General features: G+C 37.3%; 1 protein-coding gene across 2 annotated transcripts in view; it reads left to right on the top strand.

Annotated features, from left to right (window-relative positions):
* Positions 1–25,707, top strand: part of LOC150091079 (uncharacterized) — a 628,940-nt gene that overhangs the window by 583,360 nt on the left and 19,873 nt on the right. For both annotated transcript variants that reach the window (XM_090374068.1, XM_090374078.1), the window contains 2 exons: positions 6,215–6,535; positions 10,392–10,503. In XM_090374068.1, the coding sequence (XP_090230194.1) occupies positions 6,215–6,535; positions 10,392–10,503 (433 nt within the window). The remainder of the gene's footprint in view (positions 1–6,214; positions 6,536–10,391; positions 10,504–25,707) is intronic.

Consider the following 25,707-nt stretch of genomic DNA (forward strand, 5'->3'; position numbering starts at 1 on the left):
GGGGTTCGAGCCTGTCACCACCAAATACGGAGGATGCGGAAAGGTCAAGGAATGACCACCACATATCCCGGAGCAATATGGCCTTAGTTGCTAATGCTCCTAATAACCAATCAAACAAACAACAACATAACTCAGTATTCGCCTTTTCGGTATTCGCGGCATTTCTCAGGAACGTAACCCCCCACGAATAGCGGGGTTTACTGTATTGCTTTTCAGCAGATTATGGTAATTGCTGAGTTGGTGTATAAATAATATAATTACATACCAGGTTCATATGATGGTGTGGAGGAGTGATTGCACACACCTGCAATATTGCTGTTAGCTTCCACTAATGTTTATAGATAAGAAAAATAACACATCTCTCCTGGTTTATTTTTCAGGAGAGGTTGAAGAAAATTTAATTCCATTTAAATCGGTATATCCAACTGCATATGCTTACAGCCATGCAGGTAGCTGTAAGTGTTATGCCCTCTCACCAGAGGTTAAAACTTGCATGTCACAAAATATAGTTTTGCATTGACTTTTGAAAACTTCTGTTTTTAGTAATATGATTTTTTGTAGTACTTTCTGATTGTGTTTTATGTATCACATATACTAATAATACTTTCTCAGTATTATTAGTTGGTATTTAGTAAGCTAGACTAGCTCTTAAATGTGTTTCCTTTGCAATTCAAGGGCATCTGCTAACTGAGTTGCTCTGAGAGCTGGAGGAAGGTGGAGTTTGGTGTAGGCCCATTTTAACAGCCAGAATTCGGCAGCTAATATCCTTTAAGGTTGGATTCGGCAGCCAAGGCCCATATCTCTGGGGCTAGTACTATCAGGTAGAGATTTGATACAATGTACTGTTTTACTAGGTGCAGGTCATTGGTCCATGGAGCAGCTGTTGCTTGGCAACGCAGCATAGTGAAGTCAGCCTCGAATGTATGAGGTTAACGTGCTCAGTGAAGGATAGCTTGGAGTCAAACAACCCCCAGATCTTTGTGTGTTTTGGATGCTTGGGACTGGGGAGCCATTGAGTGCAGGCTTCAGCATTGTTGGGTTGCCTTTTAGTGAAAATACGATATGTGCCGATTGAGGGTTGATTTGGAGGTTGAATGCGTTGAGGTAGTTAGCTATGCCCTGTAGTTTCCTGTTGATTTGCTGCATGGCTTTGGCTGCAGAGTCAGATGGCGATATTGTAGTAAGCAGCTTGACATCGTTGGCATATGTGATTCAGTTGCACTTGTTGGCCACAAACAGCACTATGATTGCTGTGAAGAGAACACTGGGCAGGATCCCCCCACTTGAGGCACACCAGAAGTTAGCGCATGAGGGTCTTCATTCCCATCTTTAGCACAAGGGTCCTCTTGGATAGGAGAGATTCTGGGACCCAATAACATTGCCACAGAAATTGAAATAGCTTTCTAAGATATGTAGGAGTTTTGGTATATACAGGGTGTCTCAAAAATATTGGTACAAACGTTTAGGGAAGGTAGGTAACATCTAAAGGAATGTGAATCGCATAGGAACCCATAACCGGAAACGTCACCGTAAGTCAGTAGACAGCGTGGTAGTCACTGCATGAAGAGCATGCATCGATATACGAACTGTGAGCTGGCAGACAAGCACTTAGTGTATGGATTAGCAGAGGACAGTGGATGAGCCACTCAACAAATTTATGGAGAATGCTTCCCAGACAGACATGTACCAGACCACCGTTTGTTTGCGCATGTGCATCAGAATTTGTGCGATTATGGGTCATTTAGAGGTAACAGGAGTGGTGCGGGCAGACCACTTTCAACACTAACTCCAGCCATGGAAGGAAGTGTGTGAATGCTGTCCAGAATAATCCTACTACCAGCACATGTGCTATTACCTCTGCCTTAGGAGTGTCTCGCAGTGTATAGCGTGTCTGGTACGATGATTCCTTATACCCCTTTCATCTTCAAAGGGTTCAGTTACTGCTCCCCCAAGATCATCCTGCACGTGTGGCTTTTGCGCAGTGGTTTCTCGAAGAAAGTGTTCAAGACTTGAATTTTCCAGTCTGTTTTGTTCATGGATGAGGCTTATTTCACTGGGGAAGGCTTATTCAATCAGCTCAATGCTCATATGTGGGCTTACGACAACCCACATGGTTTGCGCCCCCATGCGGCACAACATCACTTCGCAATAAATGTGTGGGCAGGTATGGTTGGTGACTGCTTTGTCGGCCCATACCTGTTACCATCCTGCATGAACCCTGCTAAATATCAGATCTTTCTTGAACAAGTTCTACCAGGGTTACTTGATGATATTCCAGCAAATATGAGATGCAACATTTGGTTTCAACATGACAGTGCACCTGCCCATTATGGAAGGTGTGTTCGTGACCATTTGAACAGGCGTTTTGGGCGTCAATGCATTGACCGTAGTAGACCCATTGCCTGGTCCCCATGCTCACCTGATTTATCGAGCCTTAATTTCTTTCTGTGGGGGGCCCTCAAATCTATCGTGTATGAATAGCCTGCAGAGACTGAAATGGATCTCGTGGCGTGCGGGACTCGTCTGCGCTGTTGCTACTGTCAAAGAAACTCCAGGTGTGTTCGACCGTGTCCGCCAATCCATGCTGCGTTGGTGTCACGCATGCATCTCGTCCCATGGTCGAGCATTTGTTGTAACATCATGAAATGCATCCATCTCATACTCCAGTGTTAATAACATATCAAATAAATGTTTGTCACTAATTACTGTCTTGTGTCATTTCTGCTTCTTGTGCCTCTGCTACTACTTCCCCGTGACGTTTCCAGTTATGGGTTCCTATGCGATTCACATTCCTTTAGATGTGTTACCTATCTCCCCTAAACGTTTGTACCAATATTTTTGAGACACCCTGTAGATGGCATCAAATGCACCTCCTTTCCAGTAACTCAGTACAATATTATTATATGTAAGCCAAGGGTGATCTGATTACACTGGTCTGCATAGATTTTAATGATTCTAAAATTCTTGGTGTGCATTTTAATGCTAATTCTAAAAATTCAAACTGTTTTCTTGTATACCATATTCCATATATACACAATGTGTACTGCTTCCTTTGTGACTGACAGGTATAGATATTCCCAGATGGGTTTAGGTGTGTTGAGACCTGCATGTCAGGTAATCATATAAACATGTGAAGTGTTTCTTTCACATTCAGTTGTTTTCTGGTGCAGTTTTGTTAACTAGTATCTGCTTCTTCTGTGTCTTTGACATCAGCTCATGAATTTTGTGAACAATCCAAATGTGTTTTGTCACATTTGTGGCAACACAAAGGTAGGATATGCTGCATATTTTGGAATTAAATTAGATAACTAAGATAAAAGTAATAACTTAGCCAACAAAGTGGAGGCCATTTATTGAGTCATTGAGCAAGATTCCAGAGAAGTTCTCCTTCATTAGTCGAAACAAGTAAGCAGTCACTCCTGTAGCAGACTTAGAAGAAAACTATGAAAATGTTAAGTTTTTTTTTTTTTTTTTTGTTGGGGAGGAAAAAATTCAGCACAAGGATTGTGGTTTGCTAGTGTGCATGGAGATTTGTCTACTAAGCCAACAACTTGTTTACATATTTTGGAATTAACTTAGGTAACTAAGATAAAAGTAACTAAGTTGATTACAGACTGGCTTATATCTGCCATAGGCTTCTTGTTGCCTGATAATTTATATGCATCCCATGCATTTTTCTTCTCTGCCACAAGCCTTGAGGTCTCCATGGACTGAAGATGTGAAAATGTATCCCCAATTCACAAAGTGGTTTCAAAGGGTGACACAAATAATTATAGACTTGTTAGTTTAAATTCTTTTCTGGGGAAAATAATGGAGTCACCGGTGAGCTATTACTGCTGCCTAGACAAGGCAGCAGTAATAGCTCAAACTCAGCATGCATTTAAGGGGAAGTCTTATCTGACCAATATGATTGGATACTACAATGTGGTCACAAAGAAACTGGATGCAAAAAATAAATACTTGGATTTCAGGAAAGCTTTTGATACTGTTGTGCATGGATGACTGCTGTACAAATTGGAGCGGTATGGCATTAAGGGCAAGTTACTGCAATGGATAAAGGGATGGTTGAGTGGGAGATGGCAGAGAGTGGTAATAAATGGACACTGCTCTGTGGACTAATGTTATTAGCAGAGTCCCCCAGGACTCGGTGCTGGACCCTTTGCTGTTTTGTGTATTGATCAGTGATATCAATGAAGGTATATCAGATGATACAAAGGTTGGCTGGGTTATTAATGTCAGTAAAGACAGTAAGCTGCTGCAGCAGGATCTAGAAAAGTTGGGCAGATGAGCTGGGAAGTGGCAAATGAAGTTTAACATTGGCAAATGCAAAGTACTTCATACGGATAGCATTAACCCAAGAGAAATGTGCCAACTGTGTGGTACTATGCTCGGGGAGATGGAGAATGAAAAAGATCTGGGGGTATTTGTGCAGTCAGATATGAATTTCTCTGAGCAGTGCAGATGGGCTGCCAGAGCAGGTTATGGAATTTGTCAATGATATATAGGCATTTTGCTAGCAGAGACAAGGAGGTGATTATCCCTTTGTATAAAGCAGTGGTCAGGCCACAACTTGAGTACTGTATACAAGTCTGGAAGCCTCATTTTGGGAAGGATGTACAGTTACTAGAATGAGTACAGAGAAGGGCAACAAGATTGGTGAGAGGAACAAAGGGGTGCACTTAGGAAGAAAGGCTTAAATTCTGCAAGTTGCAGCATCTGAAGACTAGGCACCTGGGAGGTGATCTGATTGAGGTGTATAAAGCCTTGAATGGTTTGAGCATGCTCAATGCCGATGGGATTCTTGCTCTTGCTCAGAATAATCACCTGAGAGGGCATAAATTCAGATTGAGGAAAGACAGATGTAGGATAGACATATGGTAATTTGCCTTTAGCCAGCGGGTAGTTGGTTGGTGGAACAGACTTCCATCCCTTGTTGTGGAAGTTGATAGCCTAAATAAATTTAAGGCTCAGCTGGACAGGTATTTCGAATGAATGGAGGGGTGAAATGGAAGTGGTGTGTTTTTTTTTTTTTTTTTTTTTGGCTGATGCTGCATAAGCTTGCTTTCTTGCATCATATGCCTCTAATAATGCTAATTATTCATTAATCTCATTTTATTTGTTTATTTGTATGCTTTAATTTACAAATTAAGTAGAAAGAATGCTTCTAATTGATATTTATATCTTATCTAAATTCTTTGAATTCAACAAAGTTAATGATAAGAATGTAACCAAAAACATCTCCTAGGCATTTATTTCAAGTTCAGTTACTAATTACAAATACAGTAGACTTTCAGAATAACGGCACCTTCGGGGATTCGAAGTGCCTTTATTTCGATTTTTACTTTATCTAGAAAGTTTTTTTATTTTTAATATATTTAATGCAGAAATAATGAGGCTAAATTATAAATAGAGATTAAGAATGCAATGTTATTAACTGCACATAAAAAAAAAAGTTCACGATCCAATATTTTATTCTGCTATTAATACACTCCTGCTTACGCCCCATTCTGTTTTCTTTATTATATCAAGTTTCGTCTGCGCAAGTAGCACAGTAGTATCACCATCGTCCTCCCCACACTGGGTGGAAAAGGTCTGTGTTTGAATCCTGTCTATGACGTGAGGAACTTTTATGAGCTTTTTTTCACTACGTGGTTGAGCTAGTTGGTCTCAGATGTAGATAGCAAGGTTTTCCCTAGAAATTGGGGTTTCTCGTCCAGCAAAACAGGCAAATCGACCAGAAAACACACAATTTACAGACACAATACACATGGGGTATATGAATTAACTTTCCAGGTGGCCCTTACATAATATGTTGGATTATCTCAAGTTTTTATAATACTGTTCTTCTTAGGAGCCATAGTGAGTGGTTTTTAATTTAAAATAAATGTAAAACAGCGGTATAATCTGTGAAAACAGTACAGAATTCACTTTCAAAATGGCATTTGTGAACAAATACAGTAATCACATGATTTGCAATTTTATTTTCTTTTTTCGCCACTGCAAGCCTATGCTGTATGTAAACATCCGATCTCAATGTGCCGTTATTTCAAGAGTGTACTGTATATTGTTAAGGAATAAAGAGAGCACAATTAGTATTATATATGCTCAATTTTCACACTTTTACATATATAATACTAAAAGTGTGAAATTAGTAAATTTTCAGCTAAAACTCTCATCATGAGAGAACTAATAATAAAATTTATTTTATTGGCAGACTCAGGAAATACTAAAGACATCAGATGGTACAAACAATAACAGCAGTAGCTGCCCCAGTGGTGACGGCAGTACATCAATAAAACGTCAACGCCCTTCATTTTTTTTCAATCGCCAGAGAAGTTGGCGTTTAGGTCAGCTACGAAATTCACCACAGAAAAAGGAAGAAGAGAAAAAAGATCAGCCAGAAGAAGACTTCTATACCAGACATGCCCGGCTTCAGGCAGAGGCAAGGCTTGCTCTTGCACAGGCTAAAGAAATGGCTCGTATGCAAATGGAAGTGGAAAGGCAGAGGAAAAAAAAGTCGCCTATAGCTGATATTGTAAGAATTAAGTTTGTTAGCTAATTTATGCATACATTTTTCACTTTCTTTTATAATGTTATGTACGAAAAATATTTTAAAATTTTAGTAAGTTCCATAATTTCAATATTTTTTTTTTCATACTTGGAAGCACTGTAGTTGATCTGTAAGGCAGTAAAGGGAGGTGCAATGCACCCAAGCCCTGAACTTGAAAGGGCAGAAAATCTCAGCAAGGAGAGAGGTATCTTAATCCAGGTAAGGAGAATTCCTGCTGTGCTTTCCTCCAACATTAATTCTTACTCACCACCAAATACGGAGGATGTGGAAAGGTCATGGAATGACCACCACATTCTCGGAGCAATATGGCCTTAGTTGCTAATGCTCCTAAAAACCAAATAACAAACAAACAATTAATTGTTACTCTTGAGTACCTTCAACTCTAATTCCAACCCTGTCTGTATTTGGTTGGCATTAAAAATACAAGGCGGATTTCAAAATATTTTCTGCAAAAAAAAAAAAAAAAAAAACTTCAGTGGAGCAAACACTTTCAGTAACTCTCAGAGGTGGTAGTTAGGTGGCAGTAAAATAATTTTAGAAGTAGCATCCTTTGAGGGGGTTTAGAAGTCATTTGGCATCTCAAATATGACAGGCAAACACAGAAGGAACTGATTTAGAGGATAAATATGTCTTCCAACTTTTCCACTAAAGCAGGTGTTCCCCAGGGTTCAGTTCTTTCTCCCACTTTTTTCCTCTTGTATATTAATGACCTTCCATTGACAAGAAATCCTATCCATAGTTTTGCTGATGATAGCACATTGCATGCCACCTTCCAGTTTGGGAAACCTTGCCCTGCACAAACAGCTTCAACTTCTCTAATATCCACTACCAATTCCTTAAATGCTGATCTCTGGGAACTTCTCTAGTGGGAAAAAATAATTTAGCTGATCTGAATCCTTCTAAAACTCAGTCCTGTCTTATATCTCACAAAAAAGAATTCTTCTACTCCTATGTTATTGTTATTTGGTTTTTTAGGAGCATTAGCAACTAAGGCCATATTGCTCTGGGGATATGCGGTGGTCATTCCCTGACCTTTCCGCATCCTCCGTATTTGGTGACGGGCGCGAACCCCGGTCTAGTCAAGAAGTGTGTGCTATGCACTGCTGCTCCTTCCCACCTGGCTACGGAGGCGCCTTTACTCCTATGCTTATCTTCAATGACACTCAGATTTCTAGACAAGATCACATATCTCTATTAGGGAGATTACCGTCTCTCTTGTCAATATCACAAATATTGCTTCTTCAGCATCTAAAAAATTGGGTTTTCTCTTTTACACTTGATGTTACTTTTCTTCCAGATTACAATTCTTGCAGTTTGTACAGCTGTTACCTCTGTACAAATTGCAAATATTCCTCACTATGGAATATTGTTCCCACATACAGGGAACAAGATTCCATGGAATCTAGAATCCCCAAGAATGGAACAATTTGTGTCCCCCAAACCTCTCTTGGGCTTCTAGATTCCATTCAAAAGAGGGCAGTTAGGTTAATTAATAACCCATCTCTAACAAAGTCTCTTTACTTTCTGCTTCATAGATGTTCTGTTTCCATTGCATGCCTTTCTACAGATACTTCCACAATTCTTCTGAATTGGCATCTGTAATTCCATGTTTGTTTGTTTTTTTCTTTTTCTGTATTAATAACCAGAGAGTTGTTTCCTTCCACCAGACATTCGAGAAATACTGAAAAAAGTTTTAAATTTATTATTTGTTAATATAAAGTACGACAAAACACATTCTTCAATACATTGAAGTTTTTGTCGCTTTAGTCTTTGCAGTCTCTTTTAGTGTTTATAGAACATTGGTCTTTACTACCTCTTAGTCTCTGCCGCCCCTTAGTCATTGCTACCCTGGTGCGGTACTCCACTTGCACTACAGGGTTGGTGCGGCTCTGTCCATCTGTTAACCAATCATAAAATTCCATGCAACTGGTGATGACCACCTTTTAGAATAAGCTGTTGAACTGTCTGAAATTATCTTCTGTTTCTAGATTTGTATTTTGTTATTAATTACATATCTTTTAATGTTTTGTAGCATTCATCTAGTTCAGGGGTGGGGGGCAACTTTTTTCGTCAGCGGGCTGAATGAAATTTTCGTATCATGATGCGGGCTGGAATAGATTGAACGATATAATAAAAAAAATCAGAACCTAAAAAATGTTATATTACTTGAATTACCAAATTATTAATGTATTTTAAAAAAAAATATCTGAATGTCCAATTACCATTGAAAATGCGGCATTCGGCATCAATTTTTCTTTTTTTTTTTTTTAATTGGCTATAAATTATATTAAATTAAAAATTGTAAAAATTAGAAAAGGCATAAAACAAAATATCTCGCACCAATATTATTTTTTTCAATAAGAAGTCAAACCCAAAGGAACTTCGTTCGATCGATGCTACAATAATAATTAGGAAATAACTCTTTGACGCTGCGTAGAATCACTTGGTTACTGTTATACTGGCCGCGATTCCCGATTGAACCGAATTAAGCCGAACGTTTACGGCGAGTGTAGTCAGGTATGGATTTTCTATATTTATGCATTTACCGAGGGGGCCGGATTCAACATCGTCGCGGGTCGGATGCGGGCCGGCTGTTGCCCAACCCTGATCTAGTTACTAGATGTAATTTTTGGAAAGAGAGCAAATGTGTAGTATCCATTTAATTGAACATATGCTATAGGAACTCAATTTTGAAAATAAGTTTCACACCTGTGTTGAACTCCAAACAGATTATTATTATTCTTTTTTTTTTTTGCATGTTTTCTTTTGATAAAGAATTTATTGATCTAAATAGAGTTAATAATGGGGTGCAGTCTACATTAAGAACCAAGAATTATTGAATTGTTACTGTTTACTATGAGTGCTCTGTTACTTTGCAACTAATAACATTTTTCTTTCTTTCAAAAAAACTGTGTGAATAATATGTGCTATTTTTACACGCACACACAACAGGCTGTTCTAAGATTTAGATTTAACTGTTGAATGCAGTATGATTTCTCTCTCCTTTCCTCCCCCTGTCCCACTGCTTGATGATGCAAAAAAATGCCTGGCATATTGTCATTTAATTTATAATTGGTATGTCATTAATTTTGTTTGTGCTATATGCATAAGTTTTATAATTTCAGAAATAAAATTTCCAGTCTTACTATTATTACTACTTTTAAGACTTTGCTGCCACCTAAATGTTGAGAGAGCTCCTTCAGTGTGTCATTTTTGGAATGCTAAAAAGAAAAAACCAGCAACATTCTGACATCCTCAGCATTCTGAAAATTCATACATAATGGTTGAAAATTACAATTTTGGAATTCACTGCTTAAAAACAAACTTTTGTCCCGAGCTGTCAATCAGACCAAATCTTAAAATTTTATAAAAAGTTTATTCGTGTACATAAACTTATGCAATAAAACAAATAAAGTTGTGTGACAAGTCTATAAACAAATGCCAATCATTACTGCAAAGCATTCAGTCAGTGTGCCAATACTGAGTAGTTGATAATTTCACATGCCTTTTACGTTTACGCCATCCTTTGGTTAACCACTTGTATATGTTACAGCACACCACTTGGGGCACAGCACTCAGTGTGCCATTTTACACATGTGTTAAGGCACTGAACATGTTAACTGTTTTTATGGCTGGTTTCCTTAACATTACTCTTATATAATTATAAAAATATTTTTTCATGATATTTACAGAAAGCCTTTATTAGTTGTGTGGACAGATTAAGAATAAAATTCTTATGCATCTCCTTTTGAAGATATTTATTACCTAAATTTCTGAATGGTATCAACATATTCAGTACTAATTTTTTTTTTTTAATCAGGTAGGTCTTCCTTTTCCTGATGGTCGTAACAGACTTAGCAGACAAGTAATGACTGACATGAATGTTGCACAGCTACAAGTAATTGTTAATGATCTTCACTCACAAATAGAAAGTAAGTTTATTTTCATTGTGTATTTTTAAGATGTTAATTATGTTTCATTTCAAAATTTCGATATATGGTATCTCTGTCCATTGTTATTCCCATCTGTTGGGGAGGAGTTAAGTTCTGAACCTACAACTAATGCTACACGTTTAATTTTGAAGATTTCTGTAATAGCTGACTTACTAACAGTGATATTCAGCTTTTCATATAATATTAAAAGAAGTTCTGCTTACCAGTATCGGGTAAGTAAAACTGTGATTAGAATGATGCCATCTGTTTTTACATAAACTAGTCTATAAATTTAAAGACATCATACCATATACTGTGAATTAAATAACTTAATTAATAAATGACTTATATTAGAATATCCATCCACCCAAAAAAGGAGCTTTTTTTTGAGTGGTGTTGGGGGTGGAGACAATTTAAATTTTTTTATATACTGAACTTTTAATAGATGTACAGAGTATGTTAAAATTATGTTAACACTTATATGGAAAAGGTAATAATATTCCACATATACAATTTTTTTTTTTTTTTTTTTTTCCGTATAAATGTTAACATAATTTTGACATACCCTGTATGGTATTTTATAATAATAATACAGCAGGCCCCCCCGTTATAACACAGTTCTCTTTATGCTGATTCACTATAATGCTGTTCTTATATTATAACCCGTATCTGACTATAACGCTGTCACAGATCACTATAACGCTCTTTTACAGATTGCATTTTTGGTGTATTTAGCGAAATCATTTCATTTGATGGAGTCGATAGCTTTAAAATGAATAGCAAAACTGCATTAAAATGCTTCCCATGCTGACATGAGAGATTTTCCCACACTCTGTGAAATTTTCTCGCACAATAATTTAATTGCAGTACAGTGTCTTGTTACTTAGTTCAGAGATCAAAGTTTTAAAAAATGATCAAGTATATTGCTTGTAATATTTGCGTTATACGCATTTATCCGAAGTCTTGTCTCACTCAGTACAGTATTAGACATTGTGTGTAATGGACAGTTTACTTGAACATTGTATCATAATTAATGCAACCAATGCAGTTACATTTTCAAAGAGTTAATAATGGCCGATAAGAATGAAAAAGCAATGCCTGGGTGCAGTACGAAGACTATAAATGTAAGAAAAAGACTAAATTTGAAAATTAAATTAGACGTTTTGAAGCGAATCGATTCCGGTCAATGACAAGCGGATGTGTGCCATAATTTAGGACTTTGCAAGTTTAACTGTAAGAACAATTATAAAAAAATAAAGAATTAATTTTGGCAGTGGGAAAGATAGCTGTTCCACTGCAAGCAACTAGGGCTATGCCGGCTATTAGGATTGAAATAGAAAGATTTTAAATAATGTTATTGAAGATAATATCCAATGCAGAATTCAGTTCAGTTAAATATTATAAAGAGATTAGCCAATATTGATGATCTGAAGAAAACTTGCTTAAAAAAAAAAAAAATGCGGAACCATTTAAAACTGGTAAGGGCTGGTTAAATAGACTTAAAATCCAGGGAGAAGTCGCAAGTGCAGATCAAGGAGCCGAAACTTTCAGAAAAGAACTTTAAATTATTGAAGAGGGGTATTATGTGTTATACTTCTCAACAAGTTTTTAACATAGATGAAGCAGGACATTTTGTGGAAATGAATGCCTAAAAGAAGTTTCATATTGAAAGAAGAAAAAAACATGCCAGGTTTCAAAGTGGTGAAGGATCAGTTGACTTTATTGTTGGGTGGTAACGCTGCAGGTGATCTAAAATTAATAACCCTTTTAGATTATTTGGAAGAGGGCCTAAGTTCAACCCAAAATCAACACATTTTTCATGATTAAATTCATAAATTAAATCAATTAAATTCATGATTTTAAGTTTAATTTTGATACGCAAGTAGCTACCACATAATTATATACGTATGTAATGCAGAATATTTTACATGTACAAATATTTGAATATTAAATATTTTGACCGACATTTGTGAATCTTTTCACTACCGTTTATTATTGATTAGGAAATATCCTATGGCACCGACCGCAACTCACAAATACATATGTTAACTTACGGGAATGCGGCGCTCACTTAGCACGGATTCACTTAGCGCTCTGTTTTTCCAGAACGAATTATCAGTGTTAAGCGGAGTCACCTGTATTTTATTTATTTTTTTTTTTTAAATATCATTAAAGTTCCATGAAATATATACAATAAAACCTTTCTTATCTAACGTGGGGATGATTTTATTTGATTAACAGTGGCATCTGAGTTATACTAGATACAGTTTTAGAGTACAATATACTGTATTTAGTATATTATACTAAATAAACCTTTCCATCATGATGCAAGGAAGCAAAGCTTATGTAGCACTAGAAGGGGAAAAAACCCATAATTTGTCTAAACTATCTTTAACTTTATTCAAACTATCTACTTCCACAAGAACAGGTGAAAGTTTTATTCTAGAAATTGATTTTGATTAAATAAAAATTTCTGCACTTCTACAAATTCATTTTTTAATTTAAATTTGTGCCATTTGAAAGAGTAATGATAACATTAGCATTAAAGTTTACTTATCCCTTTTAAACCCTTATACACTTCAGTTAGGTCATCATGTAGATGCCTTGTTTCTAGCAGCTGCAGTTTATAGAACCCAGTAATTCTTGGTAAGAATATCCTTTTATGTCGCTAACTGACCTTGTTGCACCCTTTCCATCAGATCTATCCATAGTTTTCACGTGTGTCCTTTCCACGTGTCCACTGCTGTATAAAGTGGATTAATCACTTTTTTCCCCCTGCTGGCAAAGTACTGTATATCATTGACAGAATCTCATGAGCTGCTCTGCCAGTCTGTTTACACTGATCAGAGAAATTCATGAGTGTTGAATGATGTGGCATTAGAAGAGATTATCAACAGATTTAAGAATGGATATTCTCAAAAGTCAACATGCTATTTCATATTAGCATTAGTTGAGGCATATGATGCAAGAAAGCAAGCTTATACAGCATTAGCCAAAATAATAAAAAAAAAAAAAAAAAAAAGCCCTTGGCATTTCACCCATCCCGTCATTCCAAATGTTTGTGTAGTTCAGCCTTAAATTTATTTAAGCCATCAACTTCCACAACGATCAAAGTCTCTTCCAGCAATCAACTACTTGCTGGCTAAAGGCAAACTTCTGCACATCTGTTCCATAATTGCCTTTCCTCAATTTGAATCTATAAGCCCTCAGGTTTGCGATATGAGCAAGAGGGAGGAATCTCGTCAGTATTGAGCCTGCTTTAACCATTCAAGTCCTTATACACCTATCATATCAGCTTGCAGGTGCCTAGTCTCCAGATGCTGCAACTTGCAGAACTTAAGCCTTTCTTCATAAGCACAGTCCCTTTGTTCCTCTCACCAATTTTATTGCCTTTCTCTTTACTCATTTTAGCAACTCTACATCCTTCCTAAAATGAGGCCTCCAGACCTGTACGCAGTACTCAAGTGTGGCCTGACCATTGCATTATACAAAAGGATAATCACCTCCTTGTCTCTGCTAGCAAAATTCCATTCTATTTTTGACAACACCCCATTATCTGCTCTGGCAGCCCATCTGCACTGCTCAGAGAACTTCATATCTGGCTGCACAATTACTCAGTCTTCAGACCTGTGGATAATTTACCTACAACTAGGATGTGTCCTAGTTGTGTTTTTAGGTTTGCTTACCTCTTTAATATAATTGGATAGCTTCCATCATCTCCAAGTGCCTTATTTACTTTGTTTCAACAATATCTTCCAGCTTTTCCTTTCAATTATCATAAGATTCTTTAATTTCCAATTAGAATTAGGTATACTTCTGATATTCCCATTCTTAAAAACTGAAGTATGAACGTAGGTACAAAATATTTATTCAGTTTATCAGCAACCTGTACAAGATGATCAGTAGTTAAGCCATTCATATTTAATGTGATTCATCCCTTCCCTTTTAGTGTTAACATGCAAAGTTTGTGTCTCTGAATCAAGCTAATCACTTCATTTGAGTACTCTATGTACATCACAGAAACAAAATTAGGCAATGTATGTATGATATACATCTAAATCAATAAATTGTTTTATTGATTTAGGTGTTTATATAATTTATATTTATTACATTAAACAAATTAGCATTTATAAGTTTAACCTTAAACTAATAAAATAGTTTAAGACTACACTTATAAAAGCAATCTTAAGAGTTCAAATTGTTGTAGAATTTGTGTCGAGGAACTTCGCCATAATATTTCAACACCTGCTACTTGTTCTCATCACTTATGCTGCCATTGTGACTTATTAAATTAATAAATTCTTGCATTGCTCAGTAAACTATGCTCTAACATGGTTAGTGTATTATGCATCTATTAGATCTTAAATTATATCTATATGTGATACTGCAAAGGCTCTGCATGCCAGTGTGGTACTGCAATTTTTCTCACTTTTACTTTCTATTAATTTATATTAGTTTTGAGATAAATGTAACATAACTTAAACAGGCAAAGCTGGCAACTTTCTGGTTTATTACAGAGAATCATATTTGGCTCGTTTCAGTCCCTTCTCCATCTTGCTTTTGTAATGTAGTTTTTCCTCATTCTTTCTTTTGCAAAAAAAAATAAAAAATATATTAAAATAGGAATTTTTTTTAATTTCTTTCCATTTTATTAACAAATAAGGCTGTAATAAACAACAGCTGGAATTTTTCATATAGCCATATAAAAAAAGCAAACCACAATGCCACTGAAAAAAAAGTCCCTCACTTTTCAGATTTTTTTTTTATGTGAACCCCAAACACGAGAGCTATTAGAACCTACAGTACTTAGTACCGTGCTTGGGTTGGAGGTTGAGAAGACGAAAGAAGATATTTGTTGACATTGGACTTGAACTTCTGTAAATTGTAATTTTCAGGAAATACGTATGAAGGAAGGTTATTCCAGAAAACGGCAGTTGAATGAATAAATGAGGAAGATGAAAAGTTGGTTCTGTGGGTTTGAAGTTGGACAGTAAATGGATGTTGGCTGGTGGCGGCACGTGTTCGGACTGTTTTGAAAGAGAGAGCGGGAATTAAAAAAGCCAATTCAGAAGAACAGTGCCCATGGAAGTATCTGTAGAAGAGGCATGCAGCAGAAACAGTACGTCTATGAGAAAGCGAGTGGAGAGATTCTGTTAGAGATGAATCATTAATTAACCTAACTGCCCTCTTCTGAATGGAATCAAGAAGCCTGAGAGAGGTTTGGGGGGTGCGACCCCAGATGTGGGAACAATGTTCCATGGCAGGGCGGATTAGCGATTTATAGAGAGTGAGCAGCTGTTTGGAAGAAAAGTAACGCCGAGAGCGAAAGATAAAAACCAAGTTTTTTAGATGCAGAGGAAGCAATATTTGTAATGTGCTTGTGCCAAGAGAGATTAGAAGTCAGGGTAATCCCCAAAAGAGATATATCATTTTGCCTAGAAATCGGAGTGTCACTAAAGATAAGCATAGGAGCAGAAGAATCCTTTTTGCGAGATATAAGACAAGACTGAGTTTTAGAAGGGTTGAAATCAACTAAGTTGTCTTTGCCCCACTGGAGAATTACCTGAAGATCGGCATTTAAGGAACTGATAGCAGATTTTCGAGAAGTTCAAGCTGATTGAGCAGGACAAGGTTTCTCAAAATGGAAAGTGGAATGCAATGTGCTATCATTGGCAAAACTATGGATAGGATTTCAAGTCAATGGAAGAAGGTCATTAATATACAAGAAGAAAAGAGTGGGGGAAAGAACTGAACCTTGGGGGACACCGGCATTAGTGGAGAAGTCAGAAAACAGAGCCATCTACCATCACCCTCAGTGAGCGATCAGAGAGAAAACTGGATAACCAATTACTAAAAACAGTTGGCAAACCATAAGATGGAAGCTTGTTTAGAAGACCTTTATGCCAAACACGATCAAAAGCCTTTGAGATGTCAAGAGCAACTATTTGTGTTTCACCGAACCTTTCCATTGAATTAGTCCATAAATGGGTAACATAAGCCAGAATATCATCAGTGGATCGACACTGACAGAATCCATACTGGCGATCGTTGATCAGACGGAAGGTTTCTAGGTAGTTTAAGAGTTGGCGGTTAATTGATTTCTCCATTACTTTAGAAAGAGGAGAAGTAATTGCAATGGGATGATAATTGGACGGGAGGGATTTGTCACCCTTTTTAGGAACTGTCTGGATATGAGCAAATTTCCAAGCAGAAGGAAAAACACCTTTGGAATAAGAAAGTGAAAAAAGGCGGCAAAGAATAGGAGTAAGTTCAGGAGCACAGGTTTTGAGAACAAGTGGAGAAATACCATCAGGACTTGGAGCTTTCTTAGCATCAAGATTCATCAAAATCCTTCTGATATCCTTTTCACGGAAGACTACAGGAGGCATTGAATGGAGCCTGTTGGGAATGATGGGAGGTGTTTTTACCAAGATCATTAATACATGAGCTAGAAGAAAAATGGGATGCTAACAGGTCAGCTTTATCCTTCGCTGAAGTGACAACATAACCATCTGGTTTGGACAGAGGTTGGAGCAGAGATGGGCAAAAGTTGCGGCCAATAGCTTTGGCAAGAGACCAGAATGCTCGGCTACCATTAGGGCAAGAAGCAAGTTTTCTACTATCAGCCTGTTCAAACTTAAGTTTGGACTGATTAATAACTGCTTTACAATTGTTGCGAGCTTTGGTGGAGGCAGAAAATGAAACTGAAGAATTAGAAACAAGCCAATTACGATATGCAACATTCTTCTCTTGAACAGCCTTAGCACATTTATTGGAAAACCAAGGTTTAGAAGGACAAGATTTTAAAGTGGAGTGTGGGATAAAGGATTCCATTCCTGCAAGAATAATTCCACTGACACGATCAGATAGCAATAAAAGAACATAAGAAGGTTATAAAATCTAGTATCGTTAAAGATTTATTTGAAAAACAAATAACTGTACAGGTAGCAACTTGTAACATGCATTATCAATAGTCTAGAAACAAGAGACAGGATACCACCCTCCCCTTGTCAGTGAATTAATGAAGGCTGCTTCTCTTTTTCAATCATAATTACAAAAGACCAATGAGAGACGAACAAAGAGATTTTTTTTTTTTTTTTTTGATTTGGTAGTTGTTGGCGCATCGGCTTCTGTGGCCATATTGCACCTCCCAAGGTTTTTGCAGTACTTTGATCCAAGCCCGAGGCGGGAATCGAACCCGCAACCTTTGGGTTGCCGGGCAGGTACTTTACCCACTCGGCTAGCCCGGTCGGCAACAAAGAGACGTATATCACGAATGTCAAAACAGGTTGATGAATCAGTAGTATTCCATAACGTTTGTGGTGATTATCCAAATGTTTCAAAAAAAAAAAGTTATGTTGCATATATGTGGCCGACATAGCTCAGTAGGTTATTTTATTTCTTGAGAAGCAGTGTTGGCTACACATGTGACCACAGAGTAGTAATTCTCTGTCCATGTGACGCTATTACGGCATACATATGAAAGTTGTTTGTGATTAGTTTATTGCATGCGTGGCGAGCACTGCAATAAAACTAAGTGCGATAAAATGAACTCTCAAACGTCGCAATAAGTTTGTCAGTATTGTTAGAGATTTTGTGAAAAGTTCATTAGCATGCTGTATTGTTCAGCATATTCTGTTGTTTTTCCGCAAGTTTGTACAAGTATGTTATAAAAAAAAAAAAATCTAAAAAGGAATGGCCAAAAGAAAATTACTAAAATAAGAGGAACTGAGAGAAATTGCTAGAATTTACAATTAAGCAGAGTTAAACTTAGCATTAGTAGAGGCATATGATGCAAGAAAGCAAGCTTATTCACCATCAGCCAAAAAAAAAAAAAAACACACCACTCCCATTTCACCCCTCTGTTCGGTCGAAATACCTGTCCAGTTGAGCCTTAAATTTGTTTAGGCTATCAACTTCAACAAGTGACGGAAGTCGGTTCCACCAACCAACCACCCGCTGGCCAAAGGCAAATTTCCGCACATCTATCCGACATCCGTCCTTCCTCAATTTGAATTTATGCCCTCCAAGGTGGTTATTTTGGGCAAGATGAAGAATCCCATTGGCATTGAGCATGCTCAAACAATTCAAAACCTTATACACCTCTTATCAGATCACCTCGCCGGTGCCTAGTCTCCAGACTCTGTAATTTGCAAAACTTAAGCCTTTCTTCGTAAGAGCAACCCTTTGTTCCATTCACTAATCTTGTTGTCCTTCTCTGTACCCGTTCCAGCAGCTCTACATCCTTCTTGAAATGAGGCCTCCAGACCTGTATACAGTACGCAAGATGTGGCCTTACCATTGCCTTATACAAGGGAATAATCACCTCCTTATCCCTGCTAGTAATATTCCTGTATATCATTGACAACACACCATGAGCTACTCTTGCAGCTCGTCTGCACTGCTCAGAGAACTTCATATCTGCCTGCACAATTACCCCCAAGTCCTTTTCATTCTCCACCACTGTCAGTGTAGTACCGCAGAGTTGATATGTTGCTCTGGGGTTACTGTTTCCCATATGTAGTACTTTACATTTGTCAATGTTAAACTTCATTTGCCACCTCTCAGCCCATCTGTTCAACCTTTCCAGATCCTGTTTCAGCAGCATAGTGTCAGTAGTGTCCTTAACAACCCTTCCAACCTTTGTATCATCTGCAAACTTGGACATTAAACTTGATATCCCATCATCAATATCATTCATAAACACCGAAAACAACAACGGACCCAACACTGAACCCTGAGGAACTCCACTAATAACATTAGTCCACGTTGAGCAGTGTCCATTGATTACCACTCTGTCTTCTGCCACTCAACCATCCCCTTATCCAAAGCAGCAATTTGCCTCCAATGCCACACTGCTCCAATTTGGGCAGCAGTCTTCCATGCGCAACAGTATCAAAAGTCTTTCTAAGATCCAAATATATAATATCAAAGTTATTCCCTGCATCCAGTTCTTTTGTGACTACATCATAGTATCCAATCAAATTGGTCAGGCAAGACCTGCCCTTAACAAAACCATGCTGCATCTGAGCTATAACTGAATTCTTATCTAGATGATCCTGCAGTGCTTCTTTAACCAGTGCCTCCATTAATTTACCTAGAACAGAAGTTAAACTAACAGGTCTATAATTACTTGTCAGCCTTTGATCCTCCTTTGTGTATTGGGGTTACATTTGCACATCTCCAGTCTATGGGTACCTCCCCTGAGTCCAAAGAAGCTCTCATAATTATGGCTAGGGGTTTGCTTACTTCCTTTGCTGCCTTCTTTAATATAACTGGATAGATCCCATCCACCCCAGGTGCCTTTTTTATGTTTATCCTCAACAATCTCTCCTCCACTTTCCTCTCAGTTATTACAAAATCATCCAGCTCACTGCCAATGTTTACTTTACCTACATCATTCTCCTTCCTGAATAACTCCTCATGCGTGAATGTAGATGCAAAATACTCGTTCAGATTGTTAGCCACCTGAGCAGGATCCTCAACTGTTGAACCATCAATATCCAGTGGATCAATCTGGTTCATCCCTTTCCTTCTTGAATTTAAATAGGTAAAGAACTCTTTTCTGTTTTTCTTTGCATCCTTTGCCAAGGATTTTTCATAGTCTGCCTTTGCCTGCCTAATCTCGTTTGTGACTTGGATACAGACAAACTTATCTGTCATAGGCTTCCATGTCACCCATTAATTTGTATGTATCCCATGCATTTTTCTTCTCTGCCACATGTCTCATTAGTTCATCTGACAACCATTTAGGCCTAAACCTTGAACAATATTTCTTAGTTGGTATGTAAAGCCTGGTAGCCTCCAAGATTAGTTCCTTGAATGCTTCCCATTTTGAGTTTGCTGTTGGTAACATCATCAGTTGGTCCCACTGTATAGAATTTAAATACTGTCTCAGACCATCATAGTCGCCTTTACGAAAACAAAAACCCTTCCCTTTACCTCTGATGGTAGTTACCTCCTTGAGTAAATCCCACTTCAACACACTGTGATGACTGCCACTTAGTGGTTCATTTATCTGCAGATTCTTAATGCATGAAGAATCACTACTGATAATCAGATCAAGAGTATTGCTCCCTCTTGTTGCCTCACGAACATGCTGATGTAGAAAACAATCATCCAATAAATCCACAAAAGCCTTGCTAGTGTGCGAGTGACCAATCCACAAATTCCAGTCAATATCTGGGAAATTAAAATCCCCCATTATAAGACTCTCTGATTTACTGGCCCACTCTATTTCCCTGTACAATATCATGTTATACTCATCAGAGTCATTAGGCCTATAGCACACTCCTACTCTCAATTTTGATTTCCCTATGCTTATGTCACACCAAACTGACTCGACACTGCCCTGTCCATCGATGTCGACTGGCTTCACTTCCTTGGACTTTGTGTTTCTTAACTAATAGCATAACCCCTCCTCCCCTCCTGTCCTGTCTATCCTTTCTATACACATTGTATTCCCCAAATTCCAGTTGCGCATTCCTTATATCTGTGTGACACCACGTCTCTGATATCCCAACAATATCTGCCTTTGATGTTTTGAGCAATACCTCAAATTCATCAAATTTATTTACCAAACTCCTAGCATTGGTGTACACGCAGGTATACATGCACCTGTTTCTATTCTTAGCTACCCTAACACAACACATGTGTTTACTTGTAAACACATGGGTTGTATTTACAAGTACCCATGTGTTCCAGCAGTCTCTGAAATATCCTGCATCTTGTTTTTCAGGCTTCTGCTCAATTCAATAGAAGCAGTGCAAGAATCACTTTCACCTCTGCCAGTGGCTACTGTTAATCTATTAGTCCTTGTATTCTCCTCAATCTAGCAGTTTTCCGACCCACCTAACACTGCCTCGATAGCATCAGCAAACATTCTTGCACCCTTTCTATTTAAGTGTATCCCATCCCTGTAGAAGCAATCTCTCCTGTTAACAAGTACAGTCCAGGCTGAAAAAAATTCTACCCCTTGAGCCTTGCACAATCCCTCCAGGGCCGAATTGATCGACAAGGCTCTCATCATATACTCCCTCCTATCGTGTCTGGGCACAATTGCAGACACTTTCAAATTCAACCCTAATTCACGGCTTTTTTTCAACAGTGACATGTACTTGCTAAGTATAATTTCGCTGGTCTCCTACTCTTAATATCATTAGTGCCAACGTGTACAACTATATCACCTTTTGTGCCCTTAAAAGATGATATCCGCTCTACAACATCATCAACCTTTGCCCCTGGCAGACATACCCTGGTCCTATTCCACCTATCCTTTTTACAAAGCATGTTCCCCATTTCCCTGACAATAGTCACCAACAACTACTAATTCCTGTGGGACCAGTGCATTCTGCCTAGGGGGCTGCCTCTGTGTTGCCTGATGACCAAGTGCAAGCTCTGGCGTTGATGTGGGCAGCTGAGAGCTTGATGGGCCCCTCAATTTATTTCCTTCGAGGGCATCCACTCTGTCCTTCAAGCTCTCATAAAGGCCCATAACAATGCTGAGTTGTCGCCTGATTTCCTTGCACTCCTTACATCGTGCACACACAAAGACAACCCCCTTTGGCAGTATCATGTCCCGTACCCGACTGAACCGCAAACATCAAGCAAACAGTGCATTTTAAAAGACTGTGATTCAGAGGGCAACTGCCCCCCTTAGTTCTCCCCCGAACCACAGCACTCCCATTAGCTTGAGCCTTTTGCTTTGCTGCTCTGGTCTGAGTCATGATTCCGATTTATTCAATAAAATTTCAAAACAAAATTAATTCCTTAAATTATATCCGAAAACAGTTATAACGCTATATTTATTTTTTCGGTATCTAGTGTTTTCTACGAGTTCCCTTTATACAACTTCCGTATCACATGTACCACTATAGTTATGTATTAATTATTTGTTACGACCAAGTCGTTATTTATATATATATATAATTATTCTTTTGTCTTATCTTTGTGGTTTATTCTTTTGTATTAATTTTGTTAATTACAGGTGTTTTTTACACATAGGTATTTTAGTAAATACATAACTGTTCTTTACGATAGCCTAATCTCGGTTATCTTAATTTACCATGGCCTATACATTTAGGATTTTTCAACTTGTTACGTATTGCTAAAGAAATTGTCATACAATTATTAATGAAAAACTATAGCAATAAGCAAATTATCAATACTACTTTATAATATTATATTAAACATTCTTATACATTTCAGTATTACATCACATGTACGTCAATCCCCTACTTCATCGGGGGCTTTGAGAGGATTGACAGTCCATTCGATGTAATGCATTTCTTACTTACCCGTTTCTGTTTGTATCTATCACAGCTTTGCTATTTTTTCAGTACTAAATTCTAATTTTTGAACCCTTGTTTATATTATTCCTAATTGTTATTAGTTAAATTCTTTTTTTATAATTAACCAAATTAATTTCCCATCATCTACCCAGCAACTGTGATAGAATACACAAAGCCCAACGGGTAAGTTTTTTAATAAAAATATTGCAATAACTTTACTCACTTGATGTGTTTAAGTGGAGGTCGTAGTGTCGAAAAAGGAAAGTTTCCCATCCTACTTGATGTGTTTCTGTGGAGGTCGTAGAGTCGAAATAAGGAAAAATTTCCCACTTTTAACTGGTTTTATGGATGGCCATCCCTATGGCGCTGTTTTTATGGCCCTGTCGCGTTAACGTTTCACATATGTGCAGATGGTGTGTTGGCCGAAGTCCCCGATATTAAGGCCAAGGTCTATTATTGTGTTTTGGTGGTTGGTTCAATGAATTTACTTTACTTAACTTAGTTGTGTATTTACATTATTTTTACATTTAATTTATGCCTTACCTCGGACAGTGCCGGTACCGCTTTTCCAAGGCGTAAAAGCACTTATTTGTCCTGAGGTAAAACTATATACATATATACAGCCTCTTACTATGGGAGGGGGGGGGTTAATTTTGGCAATAGGTCGTAGTGCAGTCAGGCGACGAGCCTCGCCTGGGTGCAATAAACCTAGTAAATAAGGGGTTACTCTTCTGAGTAATTACTATTATATTTTTAGTTGGCTTTTGATAAAAGTATATGGGTCTACATTGGGATGGTGTTTTCTAACATTTGCGTATATGGCAGTTCTTACGTGATATCTACTGTATTTTTTGGGAATTTTGTTTCTATCCAGCGTTATAATGAGTTTTTTAATAGCTATTTTTCCACTATTCATATTGTTGCATATTTGCAATAGTCTGTTTGTCTGATTTCTTATAGTATATGCTCTTTTCCTATAGTATATGCTATTTGTTCTTTGCTACGTTTATAAACAATTAATAATTAAAGAACAATTACCCAGCAGACCTTAAAATTGAATGTACAAATCCGGATAACAACCAAAAAGCTGTCTACTTAGACAGCGAAATAGCCATCCACCCAGACAAAATATATACACATCACCATGATAAAAGAGATCATTTTAATTTCGAAACAATAAAACTCACACACTGGGAAAGTAACATAGCAAAGCATATACATGGTAATACTATAAGAAATCAGACAAACAGACTATTGCAAATATGCAACAATATGAATAGTGGAAAAATAGCTATTAAAAAACTCATTATAACGCTGGATAGAAACAAAATTCCCAAAAAATACAGTAGATATCACGTAAGAACTGCCATATACGCAAATGTTAGAAAATACCATCCCAATGTAGACCCATATACTTTTATCAAAAGCCAACTAAAAATATAATAGTAATTACTCAGAAGAGTAACCCCTTATTTACTAGGTTTTGCACCCAGGCGAGGCTCGTCGCCTGACTGCACTACGACCTATTGCCAAAATTAACCCCCCCCCCTCCCATAGTAAGAGGCTGTATATATGTATATAGTTTTACCTCAGGACAAACAAGTGCTTTTACGCCTTGGAAAAGCGGGTACCGGCACTGTCCGAGGTAAGGCATAAATTAAATGTAAAAATAATGTAAATACACAACTAAGTTAAGTAAAGTAAATTCATTGAACCAACCACCAAAACACAATAATAGACCTTGGCCTTAATATCGGGGACTTCGGCCAACACACCATCTGCACATATGTGAAACGTTAACGCGACAGGGCCATAAAAACAGCGCCATAGGGATGGCCATCCATAAAACCAGGAAATTTTTCCTTATTTCGACTCTACGACCTCCACAGAAACACATCAAGTAGGATGGGAAACTTTCCTTTTTCGACACTACGACCTCCACTTAAACACATCAAGTGAGTAAAGTTATTGCAATATTTTTATTAAAAAACTTACCCGTTGGGCTTTGTGTATTCTATCACAGTTGCTGGGTAGATGATGGGAAATTAATTTGGTTAATTATAAAAAAAGAATTTAACTAATAACAATTAGGAATAATATAAACAAGGGTTCAAAAATTAGAATTTAGTACTGAAAAAATAGCAAAGCTGTGATAGATACAAACAGAAACGGGTAAGTAAGAAATGCATTACATCGAATGGACTGTCAATCCTCTCAAAGCCCCCGATGAAGTAGGGGATTGACGTACATGTGATGTAATACTGAAATGTATAAGAATGTTTAATATAATATTATAAAGTAGTATTGATAATTTGCTTATTGCTATAGTTTTTCATTAATAATTGTATGACAATTTCTTTAGCAATACGTAACAAGTTGAAAAATCCTAAATGTATAGGCCATGGTAAATTAAGATAACCGAGATTAGGCTATCGTAAAGAACAGTTATGTATTTACTAAAATACCTATGTGTAAAAAACACCTGTAATTAACAAAATTAATACAAAAGAATAAACCACAAAGATAAGACAAAAGAATAATAATATGTACTCTGGTTGTACCCATGCATTGCTAAAACAGCTACTGGGACAACAGAAAAAGCTAGTAAGAAATTAAATTAAATAAAACCACTAATTATAAATAAAATACGGCATGAACTATCATATTACAAAAGAATAATATATATATATATATGTGTGTGTTAAAAGTACAATAAAGTTTATCAAGATTAATAGATTTACTGATTAATTGATTGACAATATTATATTATGCACTATACTACACTAAGCTTATGCTATCGTGTAAAAATGGCGGGAATTCACGAACGGTACTTCTACGGACTCGTAAGTATTGATTAGCTTCCAAATCTCGCTATCTCAATTTAGAATAAACTAAGGATCCTGACTAGGTCTAT

The sequence above is a fragment of the Mastigoproctus giganteus genome, chromosome 1 (genome assembly GCF_048544385.1).
Source record: "Mastigoproctus giganteus isolate SK-2022 chromosome 1, ASM4854438v1, whole genome shotgun sequence".
Classification (NCBI taxonomy): domain Eukaryota; kingdom Metazoa; phylum Arthropoda; class Arachnida; order Uropygi; family Thelyphonidae; genus Mastigoproctus; species Mastigoproctus giganteus.